Raw genomic sequence first — 14737 nt, 5'->3', positions numbered from 1 at the left:
TGGGGACGTTTGGGGAGGCGCCCAAACCTCCCCAAAGGTCGGCAGGTCTGCGCGGAGGAACGGAGACCTGCCGAGGTTTGGGGAGGCGCCCAAACCTCCCCAAACAGGAACGGAGACCTGCCGAGGTTTGGGGAGGCGCCCAAACCTCCCCAAAGGTCGGCAGGTCTGCGCGGAGGAACGGAGACCTGCCGAGGTTTGGGGAGGTTTGGGGAGGCGCCCAAACCTCCCCAAACAGGAACGGAGACCTGCCGAGGTTTGGGGACGTTTGGGGAGGCGCCCAAACCTCCCCAAAGGTCGGCAGGTCTGCGCGGAGGAACGGAGACCTGCCGAGGTTTGGGGAGGCGCCCAAACCTCCCCAAACAGGAACGGAGACCTGCCGAGGTTTGGGGAGGCGCCCAAACCTCCCCAAAGGTCGGCAGGAGGAACGGAGACCTGCCGAGGTTTGGGGAGGCGCCCAAACCTCCCCAAAGGTCGGCAGGAGGAACGGAGACCTGGGGAGGTTTGGGGAGGCGCCCAAACCTCCCCAAAGGTCGGCAGGAGGAACGGAGACCTGCCGAGGTTTGGGGAGGCGCCCAAACCTCCCCAAAGGTCGGCAGGAGGAACGGAGACCTGCCGAGGTTTGGGGAGGTTTGGGGAGGCGCCCAAACCTCCCCAAAGGTCGGCAGGAGGAACGGAGACCTGCCGACGTTTGGGGAGGTTTGGGGAGGCGCCCAAACCTCCCCAAACGTCGGCAGGTCTGCGCGGAGGAACGGAGACCTGCCGAGGTTTGGGGAGGCGCCCAAACCTCCCCAAACGTCGGCAAGTCTCCGTTCCTCCGCGCCCTGCCTGCCTGCTTCTTTCCGCTGCGGAAAGAAGCAGGCAGGCAAGGCGCGGAGTTTGGGGAGGTGCGCGCGCACCTCCCCAAACCTCCCCAAACTTCGGCAGGTCTCGGACGGCGGTGGCTTGGGAGAGGTGCGGGCGATCCCGGAAGCACCAAAGCCTCGGCCGCGCACAAGTCCTCGGTAAGTTTTTTTTGTTGACTGGAGTATAAGCCGAAGTGGAATTTTTCAGCCCAAAAAGTGGGCTGAAAAATTCGGCTTATACTCAAGTATATACGGTAACCAGTGGAACAACCTGCCTCCAGAGGTGGTGAATGCTCCAACACTGGAGGTTTTTAAGAAGAGACTGGACAGCCATTTGCCTGAAATGGTATAAGGTTTCCTGCCTGAGCAGGGGGTTGGACTAGATGACCTCCAAGGTCCCTCCCAACTTTATTATTATTATTATTATTATTATTATTATTATTATTATTATTATTATTATTATTATTATTATTATTATTATAGGAGACTAAATATGATTTTCCTTGCTCAGGACTCAGAGAGTTAGTAATGCAGTCTGAAAATATATTATTATAGAGCAGAAAGGGGATGAAGTGTACTATTGATGGTTAAGTGTGCTACAATCTGTGGTTCAATGAAGGGTATATTTTTGGAAGAGCACAGCATTAATTTAATTTTATTAGTTTAATAAATGACTAATAATTTTTATTATCCTTATAATTCATTATATAAGGTACCATTAACTGAAGTAGTTTGACTATTAAGAAACATAGATGTGAAGAGGGCATGCATAATGTGTACTGCTTTGAAGTTTCAGTGATTTTCACTGGAATATAGATGAGTGTTCTGGAACATACCGGTAAATCAGTCTCTGGAAGTCATAAATGAATAAATGAGTCATAAATGAATAAATGAAATGTAAATCAGGCTGAGTGCCTGATTATTACAGTTTTTTTTTATATAGTGGTGCCTATGTACTCGAATGCTTTGAAATTCATCGAATTTGGTACTTGACACATTTTGATGCAAAATTTTTGTCCCACTACTTGTTTGTTTGGTACTTGAATCAAACTTGTTGCTGTCAGTTGCCTTGTGGTTAATATATTGTTCCTTATGGAAAAAAAATTGTTTAATACTCACCTTTTTTGGTACTCATCATACACCCTGGAACCAATTAATGACGAGTACTGAGGTATTGCTGCATAGTAAACCCATTACATAGTTTAAGTTTTAAAGCTATTGTGTATCACTACTTCATGTGCTTAAATATAAAATTTCTTCATGAGGAATTTTAATAAACTAATAGGATGCTTACTGGATGACTACCTATCTCGCTACATCTTAAATTACTAATTATTTCAGAAGTTCTCCAAGCAACCAATCATCCTCCAGTGACCCAGGACCAAGCGGGAGTAGTCAGTGGAGGCATCAAGTAGGATATGATGGGTACTTGTTTTTTTTTTAATATCTTGATTGTGAAAAATATATATAATGAATAATATGTACATAAAACATTAAAACTGCCTGTAGTCTTTCTGAAGGTTTTTAATTTTTATAAAGGTTATCAAAATATAAAATACAAATAGTGGGAAAAAGGGAAGGGAAAAGGAAAAGAAAAAAGTGTAGGGAAAAAAAAGAAAAGTATTGACTTCTGATTTCTTTTAGCACAGTAGAATAAAATAATAACATTCCTGGCTCAACTTTTTACTTTCACATACTTAAGATGTACCAGCCATTTCTGTAACAACAAACTTACCTAATCAGCAAAATCTAAAGTCTCATTTTTTTTCCTATCTCAAGCATAAAATCCAAGCAGAAGGCAAGGTTGGATGTATTTTTCCCCCCTTTGATTAGAGCAGTTAGCCATTTCTCTAGTTCCATCACTTTTTCCAGCCATTCATCCATTGTGGGAATGTCTGTGAAGGTTTTTGTTGAAGGAGATAACTAACACCCTTGCAGAAATAAATTTTCACTTTTCTCAGTCTCTGAAAATTTAGAATTAATTCCCACTTGCCTCTGCATACTATCTCAGAAAAAAGCACTTGCCTTTTTAGATATATTTGTGCCCCAGTGTGCTGCAGAGCACCTTTTTGCCTTTGAACGCAAGACACTACAAAGCATTGCTACTTAGCTAAAAAGGAGGAGAACCATACCAATCCAATATAAATGGAATGCAGGTGTCAGCTGTGTTTAACAGAGATTAGAAATGAAGAGCCGTGGTGGTGCAGTTGTTAGACTGCAGTATTGCAGGGTGACTGCTCACTTTGCCAGGAATCCTGACCGGCTCAAGGTTGACTCAGCCATCCACCCTGCCGAGGTCGGTAAAATGAGGACTCAGATTGTTGGGGGCAATAGGCTGACTCTGTAAAAACCACTTAGAGAAGGCTGCAAAGCACTGTGAGGTGGTATTGCTATGGCTAAAGGAGAATATTTATAGCTCAGGGTTGAAATGAGGGGTCCTTGGTGCTCTCTGAGCTTGGTTGTTTTCTTGCAGACGTTTCATTACCCAAACTAGGTAAGGTCATCAATGCTAGTGCATCACTAGCATGGATGATACCTAGTTTGGGTAATAAAACATATACAAGAAAACAACCAAGCTCAGAGAGCACCAAGAACCCCCTCAGAGATTAGAAAATATTTAATTCCATGCATATCATGATTAAATGAACATTACTTCAAATTCAGCAACAGGTTTCCTTAAAAACTGTATTAATCAATATTTTTTTTTTGTTCAGTCATCTGATGAAAATCATATTTAAAATGCTATGCCATGGGAGCAATAAGGGGTTCATATGGAATGAGTAGTTTGCGTAGTGAGTGAGAATACCCACCACTTTCTCTTTCCACTTAAAGATGCCAGTCCCCTTTACTTCATGACCATCAAGGTCTCTTGGAGAGTGAAGAAGGCAGAGAACGTGAAGAAACTCTGGAAGGGTCCAGACATCCTAACGGTAATAAAAATTCTTTTAAAGTTGAATTACTTATTTTCTGAATTGTTCATTTCTGTCAGCTTATGAAGAAAAGGCAGGATATCAATCTAAACAAACAAGCACAGCTGTGTGTTATCATCAGTATTCTGATGGTGACGAATTCCAAACTTTTGTAACTCCCTTATTAGTATGTTTACATAAATCTGCATATTTTAAAGTATACTTACTGAAGTTTTAGAGAATAACAGATGAAAATACAGATGCCCCCTTAAAAATCTGATGGAACCCTACATAAAATGAGTAAATTTACATTCATCAGAAATCATTCCCAGAATTGGGTGGAACTTTTGGAAGTCATAGCATGACAACTAAATTTATACAATATGGGGTGATCCATAATGTTTTCTACCTAATATTTTGAAACATGTTATTTCCAGTTTACATGTTCATATAATCTTTCTCATTAAGTTGCAAGGATTGTTATAAATGTTCCTATTTTGTACCTATAATTTAATTATATTATCTAGCACAAAGAATGGAATCAGCTATATCTCAGTGCATTTTCTTTGTGGATAGTTTTTTTTCCCCCCCCTACACATGCAAATATCTTTTTTCTGAAAACTTCTGGGTTTTTAGGGTTACTTTATCTGTGCTGCAAATTTCTGGATGACAACATTCAGAATTCGGGAAAGAGATACTGAAAACTTTTAATTCTTTTTTGCTATCAAGTGGTCATGCAGATTTTTGGATCTGGAACTGATAGCCCTGTTTAGAGCAATAGACCTCCATTTTTCACTTGCTTTTTCCTGATCACCTCCATGCTCACTTGATGGAGAGAGGTGGCATAAGAGTGTCAGTGTTGATATTGGGGTTTTGCTCCATTCCATAATTTATTGGGATGATATTGCAAATGTATATGTGATAACTGTTTCTTCTTATTCAGAACTGTCATAGCTAATACATCATGTATCTCTGTTTGATAAGGACAAGATATGATTCCAAAAATTCCAAGGAACATCCTTGTTTTAAACCAAACCATTAACGTTAAGATACTAGCTTTTTTCCTTGTACCTTATGCTTGTATTATTGGATATTAAAACAAATAATTAATTATGGCAGAAATGAAGTGGCATGCACCATCAACCAAGGTTTTGAGTTCCTATAAAGATCGGGCATTGCAGAAAGAAAACAATGGAAAGGATTCACCAAATAAATTTTCTCATGTAAGTTTTTTTACATGTGTCTGAACAAAGCCTGTGTTGCAAAGGTCTGAAGAAAAGTGAAAATGCTTGGAAATTTTCAGGTTGTTACTTTGATGAAAGCATATTTCCTCGTAATCTTTCAATACAAAATCATGAAATAGGAAATATAAAGAGTAAATTGTAAAAAAAAAGTTCAATGAGCTTGTTATGTTAATTTATATATTTCTATATTCTACAACTTAGTTTGGCATAATTTTGCATATTCCTGATGAAATAACCCTGAGAAATTAATTTGAGTATAGAGAAGGTCACCCAGTAGTATCTACCAGGTTTGAGTATGAAATAAATGGAAGTCTCTTCTAATAAAAAATAGTAACCCTCTTTGATACAGATATAGCTGTAAGTATTCTTTCTGGGAGTGACCTCAAACAAGCACATGATAAAGAGCACATCCTTGTTTCTCGGCCACTGAATAGCTCATGGGTGTCAAACTCAATTGTGTCACGTGACATATCATGAAGTTTTTTGCGTTTGAGGAGCCGGGGTGGGTGTGGCCTGTGCGTGACACATCCGTCCCACGGGCTGTCATTTTGACACCCCTGGAATAGTTTAAACACTAAGTAAAGTAAGCATCACTTTCTATTCTGAGCAGAATTTTAAACTGTGTATTTAGAAAAACGCACCTTGTTATTTTTGATGGGCATTCTTGTATTTCCATATCTTGGAATAAACAGAATAAATGTTTATTTTGATTATGACTATATATTATTTTATTACTTAGGCAAAATGAAACATAGATTAAGGCACCCAGGGACGCGGTGGCTCAGTGGGTTAGGACGCTGAGCTTGTTGATCAGAAGGTCGGCAGTTTGGTGGGTTGAATCCTGAGTGCCGCGTAGCAGAGTGAGCGCCTGTTACTCGTCCCAGCTTCTGCCAACCTAGCAGTTCGAAAGCACATAAAAATGCAAGTAGAAAAATAGGGACCACTATGGTGGGAAGGTAACAGCGTTCTGTGCGCCTTTGGCGTCTAGTCATGCCAGCCACATGACCACGGAGACGTCCTCGGACAAGTGCTGGCTCTTTGGCTTTGAAACGGAGATGAGCACCGGCCCCTAGAGTCGGAAACGACTAGCACACATGTGCCGGGGAACCTTTACCTTTACCTTAAGGCACCTAAATAGAACTTTTCTCTCCGTATAGTGTATTCCTGTAAAAGTTTAGTAGTGATGGCAATGAGCCAATAACAATGAAAAATATTTCCAGATGAATGTAATAATATTGCAGACATGGCAGAAGGGAATGTGAAAGGGAACTTTGCATTGGCAGAGGTTACCTGCTTAATGTTGGATTTAGGCCACAGAGAGAAAAACAGTTACTATAGTTACAGTTAATGCTTAGTTAATAGCCTCAGAATGGGGAACTTGTACCCTGCCAGATGTCATTGAACTGCTCCTGGCATTCCTGACTCTTGGCCATGCCAGCTGGCTCCAAATTAGGGTAAAACTCCCCACAGTGTCATCTGGAAGAGCCTAGCTTTCCCAAATCAGTAAAAGCAATTGGAAGATGCAACACCCCTTCTTGAATTCTGAGCTTATCATTTCAAATTCTGAACATAATTCACTTTATGCAATAAAGGAGAATATTTGTAGCTCAGGGTTGAAACGAGGAGTCCTTGGTGTCCTCCGAGTTTGATTGTTTGCTTTCAGTACCCAAACTAGGTAACGTCATCAGTGCCCAGAGAGGACCAAGGGTCCCTTACTTTGTACATTTTTATAGAATCTTATAGATTGTTTTTGAACATGTGTTAACTGAAACACTAATAATGCAAATATGGTGGTGCATGGGGGGGGGGCTTTGCTTCAAATTCATTTGGCATTTCTAATTTGTAACGTGTTTCTCATTTCATTGATTAATCTGCAGATAATGGAAATAAAACTATATTTCTTTTTAAGATTGGAGACAAAACCTGTTCCAGCCATTCTAGCAGTAATACTCTATCCAGCAACACATCAAGCAACAGTGACGATAAGCACTTTGGTTCTGAAGATCTAATGGACTCTGACTTGCTTGGATTAACGTATATTAAGGGAGCCTCTACTGACAGTGGAATTGATACTGCTCCCTGTATGCCAGCTCCAATGTTGGCTCCATTGCACATTTCTGGAAGTCGGTCGGGGCTTCATGGACGGACAGATCAATGGGCTGAATCATCTGAAACTCCAGGGGCAGATGATGAGATGAAAGTGTATGCTGTTCACAGCTATGCTTCAGCCATTTCTAGCAGTCACATAGGTGATGGCAGCATGGGAGACCTCAGTGAATTATCTTCACATTCTAGGTGAGTTTTTTCCCCCCAGTTTTTTTTCAGGTAACTAAATTAAAATTCTGAGTAATGTGTAAATTTGCTTTTTATACTTTGCTGGGAGCGTTTTAACCTTCTATTGTCAGTGTTAGATTTCAGAAATTAAGAAGAAATTGCTTCTTGTAAATCATGAGCCCCTATCTGTATGGTGATGCCTATCTAGTCCAAAATTTTACATATTTTTACTTTTAATAAACCTAAATATGTTCCATATTCCCAGGCGTTGAGAAAGATTTGGCTTGAATTACTGTTACTAGATTGCCTTACAATATATCAAACCTGTCTTTGTTGAGCAATGTAATTTAAGATAACACATTTTGTACAGAAATGATAAATTGGGTTCAGCTTTTCCCCCCAATATGTTCATTTCATTGGTGGGATTCTCCCTCTGCCATGGGAATCTTCCTGTCTAGCCATAGAAGAAAAGTTTTGCATAAAACACATTCTAGACACCGATTAATGAAGAGTTATGCCTTAGAGCAAGGATTAAATTGGATATCATTCTGTCTACTATACCCTATTATGAAATCAATTTATGATTACACTGCATCTTTTTTACCAGCAAAAGTCTTTGAATATTCCATGGAAGGATTGCTATTTTGTATCAATAATTACTTTTTCCTGGCATTAATGTGAACACTTTTAATTTGGATTTAAAGATATGATTAAAGTACTTCTGCATAATTTTATGATCTCAAATCATTGACCATGAATGTAATGTGTGGTTTCCTTTAATCCCCAGTCACATATGCACAATTTGTATAAGTCATGAACTACAAAGCAGGTTTTTTGAATGCCATTATAACTTCAGTCACTAAATGAATAGTTGTATGTTAAGGACTACCTGTAGTAACTAGAGAGAAGACATTCTCAGACATAGTAGTATTCTCTAATATCTTTCCAGGAACACTCATATGATACAAATATTGAGCTTTCTCAAGTGCTAGAAAAAATATTTAATCAGTCTTGTAAGGTTTCATTTCTATAATATCTGTACCAACTTTTGAAGTTCTGTGTTTCAATTTTACTATTTTATATTATTTTAATTTTAATTTTTGAGAGATACGTTTCTAACCCAACAGATAACTAAAATCAAAACCATAAGAATTCAGCTTTAGTTGGATTACTGAAATAAATTACATGACATATGGTTGACTTTTAAAGACTTTATAGAGTGTGTGTGTTTGTGTGGGGTTTGTGTGTGTGTGTGTGTGTGTGTGTGTGTGTGTGTTCATCTCTCTCTCTGTGTGTCCTTTTAAGATAAATAGCCAATGTTTTTCCTGTTTCAGATTTCCTCCGGTAGTACTACATTAAAAAATTTATTGTACGCATTTTCCCCCTTTTCTAGTGGGTCGCATCATTCTGGAAGTCCTTCAACACATGGTCCTAAAAGCATTGGATCATTAGATACCTCCAAAGTATATATAGTCTCACAAAATTGTGCTCAGCCAATCTCTGGATCCATGGCAAAATGTTACCCCCGACAAGGAGCAATAAACAAATATGTTATTGGCTGGAAAAAGTCAGAAGGTAGCCCCACACCCGAGGAATCTGAAATTTCTGAATGTCAAGAGTAAGAATCTTTTTTTTTCATATGTGGGGAAGAGAAGTTGGAACTTGAGAAGGGAGGAGGTCATGAAAGGAAAAAAAGAAAAGAGAAAGAAAAGGCACCTCACATGATGTTGATTTCCTAAGGATTAAAAGCAGATAAGGGTCCTGTACAAATAAAGCCTCTGGCTTCTACTTTTAGGTACTTTCAGATAAAGTTTCTATCGAGCAATTTGTCTGGTTTATACAGGAATTTAAGGGAATCTTAAACTTATAATCTATTACTCCATATTCTCCCTGTGCATTACATTTGTGCACACAAACACATCCGTGCACGTACGCGCAGTGAAGAAAATCTGTGCGATAATGTGTTGACAAAATAGGTGCAGTGCTGAGAACAAGTCATCGGACAGTACTCCTATTTCATGGACTTAAAGCTGAATTAACATTTGACTTGTATCTGCTTTACTACAACTTTGATACATTAACAAATCCATTGGTCCTGTCTTTCCCCTTTTCCCTTCTGCGGTGAAATCTTTTGAAAAATGTCCCTCTCAACCATATTTTCTCAGAGCTGATTGCGCCCAGCTTCTTCAAAGCTCTGGTTATAAACCATAGTTACTGGTCCTCTGGTCTTCTTGCTTCCCCGCTCTCTGAATCTTTTGTAATTTCTTTTAAATTCTTCTTAAAAGTGTGCTGCCCAGAACCAGACACTTTTAAGCGTTTAGTGTGGATATTCATTATTTGGTAATATTGCTCCTGCTGAAGCAACTTTGAATTGGATTTATTTTTTTTACAGTAACCTCACACTGCTGACTCTTATTGTTTTCAGTTAACTACTTTTCCAAGTTCTTTTTGCAAGTATGATACCACGTCAGTAATCCTCCATCGTGCATCTGTGCATTTGCTATGTTTCTTAAATGAAACAGTGTACACTTTTTCTGTTAAATCTTATTTTGTTACTGTCATTCATTTTCCCAAGGAAGATCATTTTGAGTCTTATTTCTGTCTTTTAGAATATTAGATATCTCACTCAAATTTAGACAGTCTGCGGGTGTAATGAACATTCACCCTACTTCTTCATTCAAATAAGACAAAATCATTGAAGAATAGGAGATCCAGAACTGATCATTCTTGTGGCAGCCCACTTAATGTTTCTTTCAGATCAAATGTAGACCTTTGAAATACTTCAGATTTGAAGTATTTTTGACAGTGTTTTTATTATCTCCAAGCTTCAATCCTGCCTCTTTATCCTCCTCATAAAAAAACATTTTTTGTTGCATTGTACCAAAATAGGTGCTGAATAGCTCTGTCTTTTGTTTATTGTCCTCTTTACTGAGTGAAGGTGAAAGTATGATGGCTTGCAAGATAATGGTCAGATTAGAGTCCTAACTTGTATAAAATTAGGTGATCATACTTGGATTAAAACGGCTTTGGTTACACCTGTAGAATATAACCGCAAATACTATTGTCCTTATAGTTTCAAAATACAAAGTTTACTTATGGACTTTCTGTGTAATTTATTTCATATTCTATTTGGCAGAATTCTGATCAAAAGTATACAAGATATAACAGTGATTAATATTTGTTAAATATATACCTTTACTGACAGGGGATGTGTAGGCTGTAGTTTTCCTGTTTGGCAGGTTATTGAGAAATGTATTAATACGAGAAATATACAGGTACATTTATATATGTGTATGATAAAATGAAGAGTCCTACATTATAGAACATTTCGTACAAATACGGAGTTTAATGTTGCTTTCTGAATGTGATGAGTGATATGTAATTAAAAAAATATGTGTGAGGAAAAAATAGAATCCTTAGCAGATCCTTCATGTTGGTAGGAGTGTAGTCAAGAATGTTTGTTATCTCCTTGGTTTTTTAAAATTTCCATATAGATAAACATATAAAGAATGCTTGTGGTGATGTTAGAGGTGTGATGGTTGGGAATATGAATTTATCTGTATTTTTTTGTATGCAGAGGATATGATGTTCCTGGCTGAGAACCTGAATTATTTGTAGGGAATGTTAGGTTAACTGTATGAAAGAAGGAATATGGAGCTGAAAATGAATCTTTTTGAGGTTAATGGGAATTGTGTTTGCTGGAAAAGATGGGATAAAAATTGCAAGCTAGGGATACATGGGAAACAATTAGATTAAGTAGATTAATACTTTGTGTACTGTACTTTGGTTTACTGCAAGATAAGGAAATGATGTACAAGTGTTGATAAAAATGTAGTGAATTGTATGCTATTGATAATAGTCTACTTAAATGTTGCCAAGATTGAATGAATCAATGAATGATCAAAGAAAATAAAAAGTGCTATTTATATGGGTGTCCTGCTGCCTTTTGTAAAGATGCCAATAAATTGGATATATCAGGAAGAAGTATAAATGTTGAATATTCAGGAATTCAAATCAGAAGACAAGTATCTATTAAAGTCTTCAGTCACTTCATATCTTCATATCTTTTTGAAAGATTCGTGTCTTTCTGAAAGATCTTACTTTTGAAACATATCTTCACATCTTGGCAGTGTGGGGGCAGGATTAGATGCTTTAATCAATAGGCTTTTTATTTGTTCTTCTACGTCCTTATCTTAAGACAAATGCTCTTTACAAAATTGCCCACTCATTCATTGGGATTTCTGAGTAGGAAGGGGTGTTCTTAATCCAGGTTCAGCTGTTCCACCTTCTCTTCTGTTCCTTTTGAACCAAATATATCCTTCAGCTGCAGTCTTGAAGCCCCAGGTCTCCATTGTCCCTATTAAACAATATTTGCCATTAGAGTTTGGGCTTATCTTGTTTATTTCCTCTACTCTGCACAAGGCTGCATAGACAATGAAAGGCAGAGATTTTGTGAGCTTTTGCTTTGTCAGATTTGTCTTCCAGGGATTTCAGAGGCCTGTTTCACTAACACTCTCATTTTCTTCAGTGCAAAACTCCTTGTCTGACCTCCTAATATTTTCCTTCATTCTTAGCCCCCAACCCCCAGTGCAAGATGCAAACTAGCCTGTCCTAACAGTCCATGATACGGATATGTCAGAGCACGATTCAAGAAACCTAATTGCTTCTCTTGATACCATTTGCATAACCCATTTTTAGCATGCAGTACTCTTCTTGGAAAGCTCATTATAATCATGCTCACTATACAGAGCAAACAAAGGAGAGGGCAATAAGAACACAATAACTCCAAGCTTGTTTTTATTTTACTAAACCTTAGTTTTGTACAATTAGGAAATTTATTTATTTATATAGCCATTCAGCTCATACATGGGTGACCTCCAGGCAGGTTATTTTTTTAAAAAAAATCTACCGTATAATAAAAACCATTTAAAAAAAAACCTATTTCACTCCCCATGGCAGCAACAACAGAATCAAATCAGCCACTTGATCAGCTCTATCTCCATTAGTGGTCCCCAGACCCACTAAACCCCCCCCCCATGTTTTTAGGGGCTTTTGGAGAAGCAACAAGGTAGGGGGTCAACCCTACATCAGAGGGATATGGTTAAACATCATGTTTAATTGAATGTTTCTAATTGTAGAAGTATGTTTTCTTCTGATAAGTATATATCCACTGATTTTGTTGGATTAGATAGCTATTGGTCTTACATATATGACTGAAATATTTGGGGAAATTTCAGTCTACATGATTTTAATATGTAATTTAACAGTGTCTTTAGGAAAATAAGATACTTTGTGTAATTGTTACACTGAACAGTTTTGTCAGATTTCTGGTAATAATGAAACCATGTCTTTGTAATTGAACCAATTATAATTTCACACATTATCACTGGAACTTAACTAATAATGTAAATAACATTCTTAGGGGATAAGCGAGCTTTGTTCTTTATTTTGATCTTGGATTTTAATTAAAATGTATTTGAGAATATCGTGAAAAGAATAAAGCGTGTTTTATCTTTTAGGTGTTCTCTGAAATGTCAGATTGAACCCTAGAGCTGAATTCAATTGGCAATGGCTTCCATTAAAACAAAAAGGGGGAAGGATTACCTCTGTGTTCTTTAACACTCATTTGCCCCCAAAATGTTCTCTTGGGTGTTGGGGAACACTTTGGCGCCAAGGGCGAGAAGGAAGAAGTATCATTGTGTGAGCAGATATCTGTTGCATGATACAGTTTTATGCCCCAGTATTTTAAGGGATTATTGCTTCATTGAACATTTCATCACTGGAAATATGTTTCTTCAGATAACTGTTCTTTAATATCTATTTTGATCATGATTGTTATTAATTTTAGTTTCCATGCTTAGTTTAAATGTTTTATAAATTAAAATTTATTTATGTATTAGGACTAGAATAGTATAACTATAGTATAACAAATAGTATAACTACACATAACTATGTGTAGTTATGTGTGTGACATGAAGAGGAATAATTATAAAGATATTTAGATAACGCATTATTAGTTAACTAAAAAACCTTGTCTCTGTGGGATGTATAATTATGTTGATGGCCTTTCTTCAAGTCAGCTTCAAGCTTCTGTCAGGAGTATAGTTTCTGAAGGCCAGCAAGCTCTCTCAAAAGAAGAATTTCTGAAGTTGATGATGCAGAATAACATCTCTGCAGAGGATGGAAGAAGAAAGGTTAGCTATTTTAAAATATATATATATATATATTTACTTCTTAGAGGCTATTGTGCCCCAAATCCATTGCTAAAGGTATAAAAATGTTAGCAATGAGCAAGAAGATAGAATAATTGAGAGAAGTAGGATTGTACAATGCATTTAGAAGAAATATTTTGCAAAACATAGTGCACGAATGGGGAATCCCTTCTCAAAGAATTCAAGCACTACATTCTCCAGAAAGCTTGCTCATAACTGTTTTTAAGCTTGCTCATAACTGTTGTCCCCAGTCCCACAGATAACATTGTCTTCAAAGCTATGCATAATTAGCTAAATAAGAAAGGCATTGTTTACATTTTTTCTTGTTTATTTAAGAGCACATATTTGTATAGTAAATTAGAAAACAACATTTGTATCACATTTGGAAAGCTGTACTTAAAATCACTTTGCTTTAATTATAGTTAAAAATAAATAAATGATAGTTTACATTCCAAATATTCATGCATTCTGGATTACAAGGAACATTTTTTCCTTCCAGAATTGATTCAGATTTGTGAAATGAGAATAAAATTCTTTGATACATGTGTAGGGTAGTTTACCAACGCTTGAGAACTAGTCTTTCTTAGCATTCAAATTTTATGTTGTGGCAAAAAGGAATTTATAGTGGACAATATAGTGTCTTTCACTTACCAGGATAGAGGGAAGAGTAACCTTAAAGAACAAATCTTATTATGTTAGCTTCCCAAGCATCTGAAATTCCCAGGGAAAGTCCTGCTTCTCTGTGCTAAGGCTTATAGAATGACACTTGGTGTGACATGGAGACAAACCTTCTCAGCAATGGCATCTACCCTAGATAATAGCTTCCAATTTGCAATATGCTAGGGTGATGTATTTTAGACTCTTTAAAATATTGACTTTCTTATATTGATTTTCCTCGTACATGACTCCATCCCCTATTAATTTATTGTTCAGTTCATTAACTTTACAGAGTTCCACTCTGAAATGTTTTTGCAACTTAGTTTAATGCTTTGGATTGTTTTATAAAGAGAGGTGTTACATAAATACATAAAATAATGGTAAATGTCTTCTAATTTCCATTAGGGAGGTTAAGATCCAAGTTGCTGTTTTGTTTTTTTTACATAAATATAAATAAATAATATTTTCAGGAAGTAGAAACACATTTGTTTTGTTCTGTATTATTTTAGGGTTAGACTGTATTTCATGTAGAATTAATTATATTGATTCAGTATTAAAACTTAGTCTTACTCCTTTTATGAAAACATAATTATTTAGTA

General features: G+C 37.3%; 1 protein-coding gene across 3 annotated transcripts in view; it reads left to right on the top strand.

The window, feature by feature from the left end:
• Positions 1-14737, top strand: part of SIPA1L2 (signal induced proliferation associated 1 like 2) — a 71011-nt gene that overhangs the window by 44356 nt on the left and 11918 nt on the right. The window contains exons 10-15 of one of the 3 annotated variants that reach the window (XM_081314956.1): positions 2184-2267; positions 3675-3772; positions 4871-4974; positions 6905-7290; positions 8663-8887; positions 13346-13463. In XM_081314956.1, the coding sequence (XP_081171082.1) occupies positions 2184-2267; positions 3675-3772; positions 4871-4974; positions 6905-7290; positions 8663-8887; positions 13346-13463 (1015 nt within the window). Of the gene's footprint in view, positions 1-2183; positions 2268-3674; positions 3773-4870; positions 4975-6904; positions 7291-8662; positions 8888-13309; positions 13464-14737 lie in introns of all 3 variants that reach the window. The other 2 variants (XM_081314955.1, XM_081314954.1) reach the window with 2 other exon arrangements.

Source organism: Vipera berus (genome assembly GCF_964194415.1).
Source record: "Vipera berus genome assembly, chromosome: 1".
NCBI lineage: Eukaryota > Metazoa > Chordata > Lepidosauria > Squamata > Viperidae > Vipera > Vipera berus.
Note: the sequence above shows the minus strand (reverse complement) of the source record. Positions and strands in the feature narration are given on the sequence as shown.